The following is a 17,678-nucleotide window of genomic DNA, read 5'->3' as shown; positions in this document are numbered from 1 at the left end:
CGATCCTCCTGCCTCTGTCTCCCAAGTAGCTAAGACTACAGGTAACTACCACAATGCCTGGCTAATCTTTTTTTTTTTAGTGGAGACAGGGTCTCACTCTTACTCAGGCTGATAGCGAACTCCTGAGTTCAAGCAGTCACCTGTCTTGGCCTCCCAGAATGCTAGGATTAAATGCATTTTTTACTTGAATATTTTCTAAGTTTATTGGGACATCCCCCCTTCGTAAATTGAGGAGTATCTGTACTTAATAGACCTGTACTTGAAATGTTCTTCTAAGACTGGGAAGGTGGGAGTGGGAAGGTTAAGTTCCAACAAGGAATGTTCCCATTACTTAGCAACAGGCTTGGAAGAGCACAACATTAGAACTGTTCCTGGTGTGATGTATTTTGGTGTGGACACTTAGCTATGGGGCTGCCACACCTCTGCCAGCATCCCCAGGAAGCCCAACTTCCAGAGATAACACAGGCATGGTCTCTGAGCAGCTTAGCAGACCTTCCTGAATTTGTATAAGCCTTCTAGGAAAACTGGGGCAGGGAAGGAGGACGATCCTATAATTATGGAATTTGAATTCCACCCCTGACCTCCAGCAATTGGCAGTTTGGAGTCAGACTTAATTTAATTTAGAAAATAATGTTATAAGTCAAATATGATGAGATTAAATTGTACCCAATACAACTGTGTTCATGATAGCAAAATGTCAGCTTGAAAGGTATGATGCTGTCGGTGTTTGGGGAGTAGAGCTGTGAGAATTTGTCCAATTGCTTTTTTCGTCTTTGCTTTTCTCCTTCGTGAAGCCTCCATGCCAGATTATTTTCAACACACTCTTAAGTACTTACTACCTTTCTGGTCCGAGGGGCTCCCAGAGGAGCTAAGCAAGGTTCACAAAGACAGCAGGGGAAGGGGCATGAGCAGACCAAAGTAATGCAAAGACGGAAAGGGGGATGAGAAGGAAAAGAAAGGAAGAAGAAGGGAAAGTAGAGAGGAGAGAAAGCAATGACTGCCAAGAACAATGGCAACTACTGAGTAGGCAGCACCGATGTCCTGTGTGGCAGGCATTCTCAAGCCAGGCCCAAGGAAGACACCATGTGCTTCGCCTTTTCCTGCTTTCTTCATGTCTCTTCCACTCTGTTCTGTCAGCCCTTGATCATCCAACACCCTCATCTGCCCCCTGACAACAGACACTCCACTCCATAGTCTCACTTAGCTTGGGAGGAGGCCACTGGGGAAAGGTCTGGGGTTGCACTACACTCAGACCTGAGTTTCAAACCTGGCTGTGCCAAATGGTGGCCCCAGATCCTCAAGAGCCTAGGACATGCGTAGCAGGAGCCAGGAAGCAGCTCGCTGCCCAACTCTAACAGATTACCTCCTCCTTGGGTTGTGAAGACCTTTAGTCTTGAAAAAACACGGGTGAAATTTGAGGTCTTCCAGAGAAGTTGGAAGTCATGGAAAAGAAACCACCTAAATGATTTCACATTCGTATCTATCAGTAGCCCTAATCTCTGTTCTCTCTCTGATCTTACTGGTTCTCAAATTTTACAAGGCATCAGAATCATCTGGAGAGCTTGTTAAAACCCAGAGTATGGGGCTCCACCCTTAGAGTTTCTGACCCAGGAGTTCTGGGGAGGGTGAGACAAAAGGTCCGAACCACCAACCTAGTCCACTTTCTTGCTGAAGCCAAGTCACTTTCTTGGTTTTACAAGTTCACTTTCCATTTGAAACCCTCCAGTAGCTCTCTGTAAGATGTATTTTGAGGTATCAACCATAGCTATAAGACAGTCAGACTTCTGTTGTTTATCGGAGAGGACCCTCTCCTCTCAGGGAGTTTCCTTGAAGCTGAAATAGGCTGAGAGAAGGCCAACCTTTTGATTTCACAATGCAAGGTCTCTGGCCTCTGACCCTGGGATCTGTGAACTCACCTCCAGGATGATGAGTTCAGGGGTCTCCAGGTGTTTTTGAGGTGCCTGCATTCCTTGCTCAAGAAGAGAAGAGAAGTTATCATTGCTTGTCTTCCACCTTATTACAGAAATGTGTGAAGTTCTGTGCATGGTTTGGATACACTTTCATGCTACCAATGTGTGTGCGTAAATCTGTAATGCTTACTTACTAGCAAATTGCGTTCTCTCTCTCCTTTCTTTATATATTGATGCAAAGGGCTTTGCTTTTGGCAGGACTATTTCATTTCCCTAGTATATCTCTAACACAGTGGTGGACCCTAGCCAGCCTATACTGATGCAAATAGATTCTCTTCCTCTCAGGATCAGGACTGAGAGACATGCTCTGCAGAGAGAGAGAGAGAGAGGCAGACAGACCAACAGACAGACAGAGACGCAGATGTGCAAAGAGAAGCCGAGGTGCCAGTTCCTGAGGCCTTTCCATCTGGGGTCCATTCCTGGGGAGTTCCATCCGCCTTCCTGCCTCAAGCTTTGCAAGCTACTTCCTGTCGTGCCCAAATCCCCTTTTTTGTTTAACAAAATTGGCTTTGGATTTCTGCTAATTGCAACTACAATAACTCACACTGAGATACTCACCCTTGAACTTGTGATGAAATCCAGAGAACTGGACATAGCCGTAAAGCCCTTTACCATCGGGTGCCTATGTTTTTGACCTCAACATGTTCACCTCCCACTTCGTGTTTCAGCCACGTTGGATTACTTTGCAGTTCTTTCTACTCTTCAGGCTCTGGCCTGTTTATAACACTCTTTTCTCCCCATCTTTGCCTGCCAATCTGTATTTGCCTTCCAGAATCAGTATATATGCGTCATTTCCTCCAGGAAGCCCTCCCAGATACACAGCTTATTCTCCATACTTTTTTTACTTTTTTATTTTGTTAAATCATAGCTGTGTACATTAATGTAATCATGGGGCACCATACACTGGTTTCATAGACCGTTTGACACATTTCCATCACACTGGTTAACATAGCCTTCCTGGCATTTTCTTAGTTATTGTGCTAAGACATTTACATTCCACATTTACCAAGTTTCACATGTACCCTTGTAAGATGCACCACAGGTGTAATCCCACCAATCCCCCTCCTTCTGCCCATCTCCCCCTCCCTCCCCTCCCTTTCTCCCTTCCCCCTATTCTTAGGTTATAACTGGATTATAGCTTTCATGTGAAAGCCATAAATTAGTTTCATAGTAGGGCTGAGTACATTGGATACTTTTTCTCCCATTCTTGAGATACTTTACTAAGAAGAATATGTTCCAGCTCCATCCATGTAAACATGAAAGAGGTAAAGTCTCCATCTTTCTTTAAGGCTGCATAACATTCCATGGTGTACATATACCATAATTTATTAATCCATTCGTGGATTGATGGGCACTTGGGCTTTTTCCATGACTTAGCAATTATGAATAGGGCTGCAATAAACATTCTGGTACAAATATCTTTGTTATGATATGATTTTTGGTCTTCTGGGTATATGCCTAGTAGAGGAATTATAGGATTGAATGGCAGATCTATTTTTAGATCTCTAAGTGTTCTCCATACATCTTTTCAAAAGGAATGTGTTAATTTGCATTCCCACCAGCCCTTTTCTCCACCTCCACGCCAACATCTCTGGTCTTGGGATTTTGCGATATAGGCTAATCTTACTGGAGTTAGATAATATCTCAAAGCCGTTTTGATTTGCATTTCTCTGATAATTAAAGATGATGAGAATTTTTTCATATGTCTGAAGGCCGCGCGCCTGTCTTCTTCAGAGAAGTTTCTCTTCAAATCCCTTGCCCAGCCTGAGATGGGATCACTTGTTCTATTCTTGCTAATGCATTTGAGTTCTCTGTGGATTCTGGTTATTAAACCTTTGTCGGAGACATAACCTGCAAATATCTTCTCCCATTCTGAGGGCTGTTTGCTTGCTTTACTTACTGTATTCTTGGCTGTGCAGAAGCTTTTTAGTTTGATCATGTCCCAGTAGTGTATTTTTGAAGCTGCTTCAATTGCCCCGGGGGTCCTCCTCATAAAATACTCGCCCAGCCCGATTTTATTCTCCATACTTTTGGAGTACCTATAGCTCCCCTCATCCTAGCCCTTATACAAGACAGTATTCTTGCCTCGTCGACTTGTCTTTCTTCCTTTCTAGAGTGTGAGCTCTGTGAGGGCATCGACTGAGCACCGATTGCTGTTGTATCTAGGTGCCTAACACAGTCCCTAAAACACGGTCCACACTCAATAAATACTTGTTGAACAAATGACATAGCTTCCTTTTAATTAGTCGCCTCCCCAGCAGCAGACAGACAATGTTGAATAGAAAAATGAAAATTACTTTGGCCTCAAGCTATAGGCTATGATTTGGAAATACTCTTGAGGTCAAGAATCAGATATATCCATGGTTTGGGAACATCCGATTACTTTCATTGTATCTTTTTTCCTTATTTAATGATTGTGCCAGAGTTTCTAATTAGCGAAAAGACCTCATGCATTTATTGACTCAAATGTGCTGCATCACTAGGGAGATTTTGAGAATACGGCTAGAATTTAGCATATCAGAAATACAATCCATTTGAGATCTCTCAAAGAGGTTTGCCCTTGGGTCATTTAGCACAGACTTTCATAGTCCCTGCAAACTGTTGTCATGGTAATCGTGGAACCTTTTTGATTACATGATTTTTGTATATGAGTTAATGAAGATACTGGAAACAGCCCAGAGGAATTTGTACTTGGGTGTTCATTTGTCTCCACATTAACCCAATCAAGGTTTTGAACACACATCTGCCTGAGGACTGGTCCTTTTGGCTCTGGGTCCTGACAGAAATAAATAAACAAAGGATTCCTTTTTAGTATTTCAGCCTAGGAGGCTGTGGACGATTGCCCTTTTGGTCTCATTTCAACAGGAAATCTCACATGGACAGTTTAAAAGAGCAGAAGGAGAAACAGTGGTTGTGTGCAGCAAATCTCTTTTATTTCAGATGGTTAGTATTGCTGAATTCAAGGCACCTAAGTTTAATGCTTACAAAGAAAGTTTCAGTTGTGGAGAGCAGAGAACATTGACTATATCTAAAGCCTTTTTTCGTGGTTCTTGATAAATACACCTTAATTCAAGCTTCTACCAAGCTTATAAATTTGGATCCAGATACCCCAGAGTACTCACAATATTTAAGTGTGAGATTTTTCATCTGTGTCCTGTCCTGCTAGTTATTTCCCATTATCCCTTTCTCCCTTCTTTTCCAGTAACAGAACCCCTTACTTTTGACAAGTCTTGTGTATGTTTAGACTCAAGACATTTCCCACCCTACCTTACTGCTGGCCAATGCTATTTAAGTAGAAGGAGTACATTCAACTTCCTCGATGTATCTTTAAAGTGAGCTAGTATATGCCTTCCTACTGGTTGGAATATAGACATGATGGATGGAGCTGGGGCAGCCATTTTGAACAATGAGTAGGGGGCCATGTTGAGAATGGCAGAAATACAAGACAGAAAGAAGTCTGGGTCCCTGAAGTTTGTGAAGTTTCCATAAGAGCCCAAATTGACTATGTTTATAGGAGAGAGAAAGAAACCTCAGTATTATATAAATGACTATTATTTTTGATTTTCTGTCATCTAATCTTAAATGATAGATCACCCAAAGTGTATCTTATTTTTTCTTTTTCCTTTGATGGGGATGAAATCTCATGGGATGGGCTTTTCTGTAAGACTTACCTTTTGATTCCAGAGCATGTTAGAAGATGGGAACATTTTCTGAAACTTTGCATTAGCCAGACTGAATTTTTCTGGTATGGGGAATCTAGACAGCATGTCAGTGGCAGGGAAATACCTGTTCAGTTAACTTAGCCATGGAGACATAGCATTGCCTGGTCTTTGTATGTGTATTTTAAATTTTTCTAGTGCAGGGAAACCACATAATTTTTACCCTAAAATGAGCACTCCTATCTCAAATACTTTTTGGAATGAGGTTGGTGATGAATAAGACTCACTACAAATTAATCTGAGTGGAAAGTGATTGATATAGAGACAAAAACCAAAACCAAAACAAAAAACGACCTTCCATGTTATCTAAAAGATGTGTAACAACCCTCCACATGTGATAGGGAAAAACAAGCCTTCTACCAGTGAGGAATTGCAATTTTACTTACTGAACTTGAGTCTTTTAATCTTCTTAGTCACGTCTCTATTTGAGTGTATTCCAGTCACCAGCAAAACTACATGAAGAAAATACACAAAAAATCTAATCAACATTATTTTACCTTTTCTCATTTGCTTTGATTGTACAAAAAAAGCTTCTTAATGATGGAATTAATATTCCCCTATTCAGTCATGTACTGCTTAATGACAGGGACGTGTTTTGAAAAATGCATTGCTAGATGATTTCATTGCTCAGACATAGTAGAGGGTACTTACACAAACCTAGGTGCTCTAGCCTACTTCACACCTAGGCTACGTGGGGTAGCCTATTGTTCCTAAGCTACAAAACTGTGCAGCATGTTACTGTGCTGAACACTGTAGGCAACTGTAACACAGTGGGAAGTATTCATGTGTCTAAATATATATGAACATTAAAAAGGTACAGTAAAAATACAATATACAAGATTTTTAAAATGGTATACCTATATACTGCAGCATGGAGCTTGTAGGACTAGAAGGTTCTCTGGATGAATCAGTGAGTGAATGTGAAGGCCTTGACCATTCCTGTACACTATTGCAGACTTTATAAATACTGTACACTTAAGGTACACCAATTTATAAAAAATATTTTCTTTAATAAATTAAACTTAGCTTCCTATATCTTTTTCACTTTATAAATAGTATTCCATTTAACTTTTTGATTCTTTTGTAATAAAGAATTACAAAAGATTTTGTAATTGTAATTAAGCTATTACTTAGCTTAAATCATACTTTGTATAGCTGTATCAAAGAATTTTCTTTCTTTCTATCATTCATGAGCTTTTTTCTACTTTAAAACTTTATTTTAGTTTTTACTTTTTAGACTTTTTCTTTAATGACTAAGACACAGGGTCTGGGTGCCATGGCTCATGCTTATAATCTGAGCACTCTGGGAGGCTAAGGTGGGTGGACTGCTTGAGGTTAGGAGTTTGAGACCATCCTGAGCAAGAGTGAGACCCCATCTCTAAAAATAGCTGGGCATTGTGGCAGGAGTCAGTAGTCCCAGCTACTAGGGAGGCTGAGGCAAGAAAATCACTTGAGCCCAAGAATTTGAGGTTGCTGTGAGCTATGATAGTATGGCACTCTACCCAGGGTGACAAAGTAAGACTCTTGTCTCAAATAAATAAATATATAAATAAAATAAAAACTAAGACACAAAGACACACTTTAGCCTAGGCCTACATAGGGTCAGGATCATCAATATCACCGTCTTCCACTTCCTCATCTTATCCACTGGAGGGTCTTCAGGGGCAATAACAGTCAATGTAGCTGTCATCTCCTGTGATGACAATGCCTTCTGGAAGACTTCCTGAAGGACCAGTCTGAGGCTTTTTATTCTTTTTTTCTTAAATAAGTAGAGAGAATACACTCTTAAATAATGATGGAAAGACAGTATAGTATAGTATGCACTAACGAGTGCCCTAGTCATCTGCTTCCATTATCATTGCCCAGTATCATGATTGTACATAACTGTCTGTGCTATACAGTCACACGACTGGCAGCACACTCAGTTTGTTTACACCAGCATCACTACAAACACGAGTGCAACATGTTGCTCTCTATAAGGATGGCTTGGACATCATTAGGCAATGGGAATTGTTCAGTTCCATTACAGTTTTATGGGACTCCTGGTCTGTTGTGGACCAAAACTTCTTATGTGGTGGATAAGTATATTAGACTAAGTAGGTGAGAAGTATGTATAATTTGCTACTTTCTTAGTATCTGTGGAAGGGTCCTTTTAAAAAATACCTCTTGGGGCAGTGCCTGTGGCTCAGTCGGTAGGGCGCTGGCCCCATATACCGAGGGTGGCGGGTTCAAACCCGGCCTCGGCCAAACTGCAACCAAAAAATAGCCAGGCGTTGTGGCGGGTGCCTGTAGTCCCAGCTACTCGGGAGGCTGAGGCAAGAGAATCGCTTGAGCCCAGGAATTGGAGGTTGCTGTGAGCTGTGTGAGGCCATGGCACTCTACCGAAGGCCATAAAGTGAGACTCTGTCTCTACAAAAAAAAAAAAAAAAAAAAATACCTCTTGGATGTATGCACTTGCCCATTTTTTTCCTGTCTTTAAATTTCTTTATTATTATTATTATTAAATCATAGCTGTGTATATTAATGCGATCAGAGGGCACCATACACTGGTTTTATGGACTGTTTGATACATTTTCATCACACTGGTTAACATAGCCTTCCTGGCATTTTCTTAGTTATTGTGCTAAGACATTTACATTCCACATTTACTTTCACATGTACCCTTGTAAGATGCACCGCAGGTGTAATCCTACCAATCCCGCTCCCTCCGCCCCCCTCCCCCTCCCCCCTCCTTAGGTATAACTGGGTTATAGCTTTCATGTGAAAGCCATAAATTAGTTTCATAGTAGGGCTGAGTACATTGGATACTTTTTCTTCCATTCTTGAGATACTTTACTAAGAAGAATATGTTCCAGCTCCATCCATGTAAACATGAAAGAGGTAAAGTCTCCATCTTTCTTTAAGGCTGCATAATATTCCATGGTGTACATATACCACAATTTATTAATCCATTCGTGGATCAATGGGCACTTGGGTTTTTTCCATGATTTAGCAATTATGAATAGGGCTACAATAAACATTCTGGTACAAATATCTTTGTTATGGTGAGATTTTTGGTCTTCTGGGTATATGCCTAGTAGAGGAATTACAGGATTGAATGGCAGATCTATTTTTAGATCTCTAAGTGTTATCCAAACGTCTTTCCAAAAGGAATGTATTAATTTGCATTCCCACCAGCAGTGTAGAAGTGTTCCCTTTTCTCCACATTCCTGCCAACATCTCTGGTCTTGGGATTTTGTGATATGGGCTAATCTTACTGAAGTTAGATGGTATCTCAAGGTAGTTTTGATTTGCATTTCTCTGATGATTAAAGATAATGAGCATTTTTTCATATGTCTGTAGGCCGTGCACCTGTCTTCTTCAGAGAATTTTCTCTTCAAGTCCCTTGCCCAGCCTGTGATGGGATCACTTGTTCTTTTCTTGCTTATATCTTTGAGTTCTCTGTGAATGATGGTTATTAAACCTTTGTCAGAGACATAACCTGCAAATATCTTCTCCCATTCTGAGGGCTGTTTGCTTGCTTTACTTACTGTGTTCTTGGCTATGCAGAAGCTTTTTAGTTTGATCAGGTCCGAATAGTGTATTTTTGAAGCTGCTTCAATTGCCTGGGGTGTCCTCCTCATAAAATACTCGCCCAGACCGATTTCTTCAAGGGTTTTCCCCGTACTCTCTTCTAGTATTTTTATAGTTTCATGTCTTAAGTTTAAATCTTTAATCCAGTGAAAGTCTATCTTAGTTAATGGTGAAAGGTGTGGGTTCAATTTCAGTCTTCTACAGGTTGCCAGCCAGTTCACCCAGCACCATTTGTTAAATAGGGAATCTTTTCCCCATGGAATGTTTTTAATTGGCTTGTCAAAGAACAAATAACGGTAAGGAGCTGGATTCATCTCTTGGTTCTCTATTCTGTTTCAGACATCTACTTCTCTGTTTTTGTGCCAGTACCATGCTGTTTTGATCACTATTGATTTATAGTATAGTCTGATGTCTGATAACGTGATTCCTCCTGATTTGTTTTTATTTCTGAGTAATGTCTTGGCTATTCAAGGTTTTTTTCTGATTCCATCTAAAACGAAGTATTATTTTTTCAAGATCTTTAAAGTATGACAATGGAGCTTTAATAGGGATTGCATTAAAATTGTATATTGCTTTGGGTAGTATGGACATTTTAATAATGTTGATTCTTCCCAGCCATGAGCATGGCATGTTTTTCCATTTGTTAACATTTTCAGCTATTTCTTTTCTTAGAGTTTCATAGTTCTCTTTATAGAGATCTTTCACATCCTTTGCTAGATAAATTCCCAAATATTTCATATTCTTTGGCACTACTGTGAATGGAATAGATTCCTTAAGTGTTTTTTCCGCTTGACTATTGTTGGTATATATAAAGGCTACCAATTTATGAATGTTGATTTTGTAACCTGAGACACTGCTGTTTTCCTTGATCACTTCTAAGAGTTTTGTAGTAGAATCCCTGGTGTTTTCGAGATATACAATCATATCATCTGTGAAGAGCGAATGTTTGATCTCTTCTGACCCTATATGGATACCCTTGATTGCCTTTTCTTCCCTAATTGCGATGACTAAAACTTCCATTACAATGTTAAAGAGCAGCGGAGACAACGGGCAGCCTTGTCTGGTTCCTGATCTGAGTGGAAATGATTCCAATTTAACTCCATTCAATACGATATTGGCTGTGGGTTTGCTGTAGATGGCCTCTATCAGTTTAAGAAATGTCCCTTCTATACCAATTTTCTTAAGTCCTCTGATCATGAAGGGATGCTGGGTATTATCAAAAGCTTTTTCTGCATCAATTGAGAGAATCATATGGTCTTTGGTTTTTAATTTGTTTATGTGCTGAATTATACTTATAGATTTACGTATATTGAACCAGCCTTGAGACCCTGGGATAAAACCGACTTGGTCATGATGTATAATTTTTTTTTATGTATTGCTGGATTCTGTTTGTTAGGATCTTGTTGAATATTTTTGCACCTATTTCATTAGTGATATTAGTCTATAATTTTCTTTTCTTGTTGGGTCTTTTCCTGGTTTGGGGATCAGGGTGATGTTTGCTTCATAGAACCTGTTGGGTTGTCTTCCTTCTTTTTCTACATTTTGGAACAGGTTGATTAGTATAGGTACTAATTCCTCTTTAAAGGTTTGGTAGACATGAAGCCATCTCGTCCCGGGCTCTTCTTTTTAGGGAGATTTTGTATGGTTGATGCTATTTCAGAACCGGATATTGGCCTGTTCAACATTTCCACTTGATTCTGGCTAAGTCTTGGAAGATGACGTGCTTCCAAGTATTGGTCAATTTCCTTCAGATTTTCATATTTCTGAGAATAAAGTTTCTTTTAATATTCATTAAGAATTTTTTGAATTTCTGAGGAGCCTGTTCTTATTTCGTCTTTGTTGTTTCTATTGATGAGATTAGAGATTTTACTCTTTTTTTCCTGGTTAGGTTAGCCAAAGGTTTATCTATTTTATTGACCTTTTTCTAAAAACCAACTTTTTGATTTATTGATCTGTTGTATAATTCTTTTGTTTTCAATTTCATTTCATTCTGCTATAATTTTGGTTATTTCTGTTCTTCTACTGGGTTTGGGGTTGGAATGTTCTTCCTTTTCCAGTTGCTTGAGATGTCCCATTAAGTTGTTAACTTCCTCTCTTTCTGTTCTCTTGAGGAAGGCTTTCAGTGCTATAAATTTCCCGCTTAGGACCTGTCTTTGTGGTATCCCAGAGGTTCTGATAATTCGTGTCTTCATTGTCATTTTGTTACAAAAGTTTGGCAATTTCCTTCTTAATTTCATCTCTGACCCAGCTATCCTTCAGCATAAGGTTATTTAACTTCCATGTTTTTGTATGAGTATGCAGATTCCTGTTGTTCCTGAGTTCAACTTTCATTCCATGGTGGTCCAAGAAGATGCAAGGAATAATTTCTATTCCTTTAAATTTACCAACATTAGACTTGTGACCTAAGATGTGATCGATTTTGGAGTATGTTCCGTGGGCTGATGAGAAGTATGTGTATTCAATTTTATTGGGATGAAATGTTCTGTAGATGTCTGCTAAATTCAAATGTTGGATGGTTAGGTTGAAATCTAAAATTTCTTTGCTCAGCTTCTTATTGGAGGATGGATCCAACACTGCCAAAGGAGTGCTGAAATCTCCAACTATTATGGAGCTGGAGGAAATCAAATTGGTCATGTCTGTTAGAGTTTCTCTTATAAATTGTGGTGCATTCTGGTTGGATGCATAGATATTAATAATTGAAATCTCATAATATTGAGTATTACCCTTAACAAATATGAAGTGACCATTCTTATCCTTCCTTACTTTGTTGGTTTAAAGCCTATTGTGTCTGTAAATAGAATTGCAACACCTGCCTTTTTCTGATTACCATTTGCTTGAAATATGGACAACCATCCTTTCAACCTGAGTGTGTATTTATCTTTTAAGGTAAGATGTGACTCTTGTATGCAGCAAATATCTGGCCTGAGTTTTTGTATTCAGTCAGCTAACCTGTGCCTCTTTAGAGGACAGTTTAAGCCATTCACATTAATGGAGAATATTGATAAGTCTGGTAAAATGTTGGGTATCGAGTTTTTAAAAAGTCCAGTGGACATTTTTAATCCTTTCACCAGTGTGGAAGTTGTAGTTTGATCAAAAGTTTCTGAGTGAGTTTACTTTTGTGGTAGAGGATTGGGCTGGTCATTTTGGAGGATAGGTCTGAGAATATCCTGAATAGCTGGTTTGGTTATGGCAAATTTCTTCAACATATGAATGTCATTAAAGTATTTAATTTCTCCCTCATAAATGAAACTCAGTTTAGCTGGATACAGGATCTGGGGTTGAAAGTTATTTTGCTTTAGGAGATTAAAAGTCAACCACCACCCTCTTCTGGCTCGAAAAGTTTCAGCAGAGAGATCTCCAGTCATTCTAATTTTCTTCCCTTTGTAGGCGATGGATTTCTTACATTTGGCTGCTTTCAGAATTTTCTCCTTCATATTAACTTTAGTGAAGTTAATTATGATGTTCCTGGGGGATGTCTTATTCGGGTTGAGTCATGCTGGGGTTCTGAAACTGTCTGTTATCTGAATTTCAGAATCTCTTGGCATGTCTGGAAAATTCTCTTTCATAATTTCATGGAGAAGGGCCTCTGTGCCTTGCGAGGCCACTTCATTACTTTCAGGGATTGCAATGAGATGGATATTAGCCTTCTTTGAATTATCCCAGAGCTCTCTGAGAGAATGATCTGTTTTTGCTCTCCATTTCTCTTCCTCTTTGAGAGTTTGGGAGCGTTCAAAGGCTTTGTCTTTAATGTCAGAAATCCTTTCTTCTGCTTGCTCCACTCAATTACTGAGGGATTGTACTGTATTTTTTAGATCTTTGAGGGCTGCAAAATCTTGCTTCATTGGGTCAAAATCTTTGGTGGTTTTGTCTTTAAATTTGTTAAATTCTTGAGACAACTTTTGAATTTCTCCTCGAATTTCTAATTCTGACTTTTGAATTGCTCCTCGAATTTCTAATTCTAAATTTTCCTCCATTCTATTAATTTTATTTGCAATCCAAATTCTGAATTCAGTTTCTGACATCTTGACCAGCTGTTTATGAATGGGATCTTCAGTTACATCTGCCATATCTTTCCTTGGGGGGGGGGGGTTTGATCTATTCTGGTTATTCATGTTACCAGAGATTTTCCACTGATTCTGCCCCATGATTGTTTTACACCATTTTATTTTTCCCCTGGAGGTTTTTCAAGGACCCGTACAGTGCTATGGCCTGAGAAACTGGGGAACTGTTTGGTGTGGTGGGGCTAAGTGGTTCTGTCTTATTTTCAGCTGGTCTCTGTCTGACCCTAGTGAATCAGTTACTCTGTGTTGAAGTCTCAGCTGTGGAGAAATACCAGCAATTAAGTCACCCTGCCCCCCACAGGCAACAATTGGAAAAGGAAAATCAAGCATTCCTACAACCACACACCCAGGGCACCACTTGGATAGTCCTTAGGCGATTGGCTCAGTTCAAAAAGTCCAAATCAATTGTCTCAGTCAGCACCTGTCTCAGGTGGGAGAGTTTAAAAGGTCTCTGGCGACTGGATCACAGGGGTCTGGAGACTATTCAGATATGGGTTGCTCTGCTGCTCCGTGGAGTCAGGAGGACCCACCCAGCAAATAGATCAGTCTGGGAAGGTTGATGTCTCCTTCCCCACCTTGCACCTCTGTCATACCCAGTCACTGATAGCCCCGCAGGCCTGTGACTCAGTTGCCTGTAGTGAACAGGTACTCCAGTGGTTTGTGCCTGCCCGAATTACAAGGAAATCTATTTCTGCTCAGCCAGGCCGCTGCGCTCTGCCTCTATCTAGCAGGGGGAGGTGAGGCCTGACAACCTTGGGTGCTTTATGGAGGCTGGGGGGTGTTCACTCAGTTCTAGCCCTGCCCCTGATTGTTGTTACTGACAAAGCAGAACAGAACAATTTTGCCGGAATTTGTTTCTGTCCCTGCTAAATTCCCCTGCAGAAGAGAAGCTGTTTTGAGTTCCCAGAACCTGCGCCTCAGGCCCTGTCTTTTCTCCCGCAGGTTTGTATGCGCAGCACGGTTAGTTGTCAATTCTAGATTCCTGCCTTCCTTTGTCTATAGGCTGACAATCCACTCAGGGCCCCGTACATCTTAGGCTCAGTAAAGAGGTCCTCTGGGTCAGCCCTGCCCTGGGAATTTCCTGGCTCTGCACATGCATTTTCTAGTCTCCTTGCTCCACCCAGGTTGGTACCACCTCAGACAAACCCTTTACTCATGGGGCCTGCATTTCAGTCCCAGATCTGTTCCGTAGTGGTTGCGACCTGAGAAGATGCCCGGCCTCCTCTGGTTGCCCAGGCAGACAGGGGGTGTGGCTTCGAAATATCTGGGGGTGAGCCCTATTGTTGCCAAAAATGGCAGCTGCTCTGCGCTTTGGGGCACCGCTGCTCCAGTGTGATTCCCTCTCAGCCGACCGTCCTCTCCTCATTCCTGTGCTGTTGAGTCAGCACTGACCAGCTGCAGTTTAGGCCTTGTCCACACCCCTCAAGAAATCATGCAAGAATCTGGACTCCTGGGGGACAGGCCTCCAGACCTCAGAGTGAGAGTGGAGGGGAGTGTTGGGAGCTCAGAGTTGCAGGTAGAGAATATATACAGTTTTATACAGTTTTATGCCTGGTAGGAGAATGCCATGGCACCCTTGTAGGGGAGGTAGGTCCAGTTTTTAGAGGGTCTCTCCTGTGGAGTGTCGTGGGAGGACCTTTGAAACCTGCTCGTTTGTTTGTGGGGCACTCCGAGCCATTCTCATGGGGGAGGGGACTCCCATCTGCTTGGTGATGGATTTTGTACCATTTGTATCCTTCAGGTCGCTGCTCACCTCAGCGGGGTTGATGTGCATTCTTCAACTTTCTCTCTTGGTGCAGCTCTAATCCACCAGGTTTCTTGCTAAATTTATGTCTTTTAACTCTCCTTCTGGATGGGAGCCTCTGTGGAAAGCTGGTTTCAGTCAGCCATCTTGTCTCCGCCCCTACACATCCCTGTCTTTAAATTTCATTGTACCAACACCACAATCTGTGCTTTCTGAAGGAGAGAATGTGAGACTAGAGAAGTCTGCTGGCTCATTTGTCTGGGCCCAGGAATGAATGGACGACATGGAATGAATGATAGGTGGCACCCAGGCCACTCTGTTCTTCTTCTGTCCCACGGTGGGTCCCCAAGGGCCAAATTTCAGACAGCCAGAGAAGTGTATGTGCATGGTGTCTGTGTGTGCGCAACTATGTGTGTGCACATGCAAGTGTTCATGTGTGTAAGTATGTGTTCACACATATGTACATGTATGTATGTGCATGTGTAAGCTTGCCTGATGAAGGTTGAATGGAAGGGATCAGGGAAAGGAAGCCAAGGAGAAAGGGGCTTGGGGAGAAAAGGGAAAGGCCTGTCACTGGTCTGTGGCAGGACCTGAGCACCCACAGGCTCCCTCGTTCTGTGCCCCACCGGGCCAGCTGCAGGGAATTGAGCTTCCTCCTCAGAAACAGCAGAACCTCACCACAAGGCAATAAAGGTGGAACTCAACTCCAACAAAAATTCTCATTCCCACACAAAGGCATGGAAACTAAACAACTCTGTGCTGAATGACAGTTGGGACAAGTAGGAGATAAAGGAAATTATTAAATTCCGCAAACATAACAACAAAGAAGCTACAAATTACCAAAACATGTGGGATACTGCAAAAGATACTGCTCCTAACAGAGCGATTTATCACATTAGACACCTGCATCCATAAAACAGAAAGAGAAGACATCAACAACCTAATGAATCATCTTAAGGAAATGGAAAAGGAAGAGCAATCCAATCTCAAACCTAGCAGAAGAAAAGAAATAAGCAAAATTTAATGAAAAAAATAAATGAGATTGAAAACAGAAGAATCATTCAGAAAATTAATGAAAGAAAAATTGATACTTCAAAAAGATAAACAAAATTGATAAATTTGGCCAGATTAACTAGAAACAGAAAAGTAAGATTTCTAAAAACCTCAATCAGAAATGAAAAAGGGTAAATTACAACTACTACTATGGAAATACATACAGAGATTATTTGTGACTACTACCAAAAACTCACTGCCCAGAAATTTGACAATGTGGAGGAAATGAACCAATACCTGGAATAATACCATCTCCCTAGACTTAACCAGGAAGAAATAGATGTCTTGAACAGACCAATATCAAGCACTGAGATTGAAGAAACAATAAAAATGCTTCCAACAAAAAAAGCCCTGGACTAGATGGCTTTACACCAGAATTCTATCAAACCTTCAAAGATGACATATATTGCAGAACCTATTCCAAAACAGTGAGAACCTTACCCAACATGTTCTAGGAAGCAAATACTACCATGATTCCAAAACCGGGAAAGGACCCAACTAAAAAGAGAACTACAAACCCATTTCACTAATGAATATCTATGTGAAAATACTTAATAAAATCCTAGCAAATAGGTTACAGCTACACATTAAAAAAATTATACATCTTGATAAAATAGGCTTCATCCTAGGGATTCAAGTTTGGTTTAACATATGCAAAAACAATGACTATATGATCCTCTCTATAGATAGTTCTGGCTGTCAGGAAATTGTCCCTTTGGGGACCTGCTGTGGGACAGAGGAAGGAGCAGAGTGGTGTGGGTGCCCACCCTAACCCTATGGTTCATTCTCTGTCGTCCATTCATTCCTGGGCCCAGGGAAATGAGCCAGCAGACTTCTCTAAAAAATTAAAGAATAGATGCAGAAAAAGTATTTGACAAAATTCAGCATCCTTTTCTAACAAGAACACTTAAGAAAATAGGCATAGGAGGGGCAGTGCCTGTGGGCAGTACCCACAGTGCCTGTGGGTAAGGTGCTGGCCCCATATACTGAAGGTGGAGGGTTTGAACCTGGCCCAGGCCAAACTGCAACAACAACAGCAAAAAAAAAAAAAAAAAAAAAAAAAAAGCCAGGTGTTGTGGTGGGCGCCTGTAGTCCCAGCTACTTGGGAGGCTGAGGCAAGAGAATTGCCTAAGCCCAGGAGATGGAGGTTGCTGTGAGCTGTGATGCCACAGCACTCTACTGAGGGCAATAAAGTGAGACTCTGTCTCAAAAAAAAAATAAGGAAAGAAAATAGGCATAGAGGCACATTACTTAAGCTGATTAAAGCCATATATGACAAACCCATAGCTAACATCATACTGAATGCAGTAAAACCGAAAACTTTTCCACTTAGAACTGGAACCAGACAAGGATGTCCACTATTGCCACTATTATTCAGCATAGTTCTGGAAGTTCTAGCCAAAGCAATCAGGCAAGAGAAGGATATAAAGGGCATACAAATGTGGGCAGAGGAGGTCAAACTCTCCCTCTTTGCTGATGACATGATCTTATACTTAGAAAACCCTAGAGACTCAACCACAAAACTCCTGGAAAGCACCAGGAAATACAGTAATGTCTC

The 17,678-nt window shown here is 40.9% G+C and overlaps 1 protein-coding gene across 3 annotated transcripts in view; it reads right to left on the bottom strand.

The window, feature by feature from the left end:
- The window catches only part of VIT (vitrin), a 167,014-nt gene that overhangs the window by 87,449 nt on the left and 61,887 nt on the right, over positions 1 to 17,678 (bottom strand). For all 3 annotated transcript variants that reach the window (XM_053589777.1, XM_053589778.1, XM_053589779.1), the window contains exon 3: positions 6,076 to 6,141. In XM_053589777.1, the coding sequence (XP_053445752.1) occupies positions 6,076 to 6,141 (66 nt within the window). The remainder of the gene's footprint in view (positions 1 to 6,075; positions 6,142 to 17,678) is intronic.

This window comes from Nycticebus coucang, chromosome 4, assembly GCF_027406575.1.
Source record: "Nycticebus coucang isolate mNycCou1 chromosome 4, mNycCou1.pri, whole genome shotgun sequence".
In the NCBI taxonomy this organism is placed as follows: Eukaryota; Metazoa; Chordata; class Mammalia; order Primates; family Lorisidae; genus Nycticebus; species Nycticebus coucang.
This window is presented reverse-complemented; position numbering and strand designations above follow the sequence as displayed.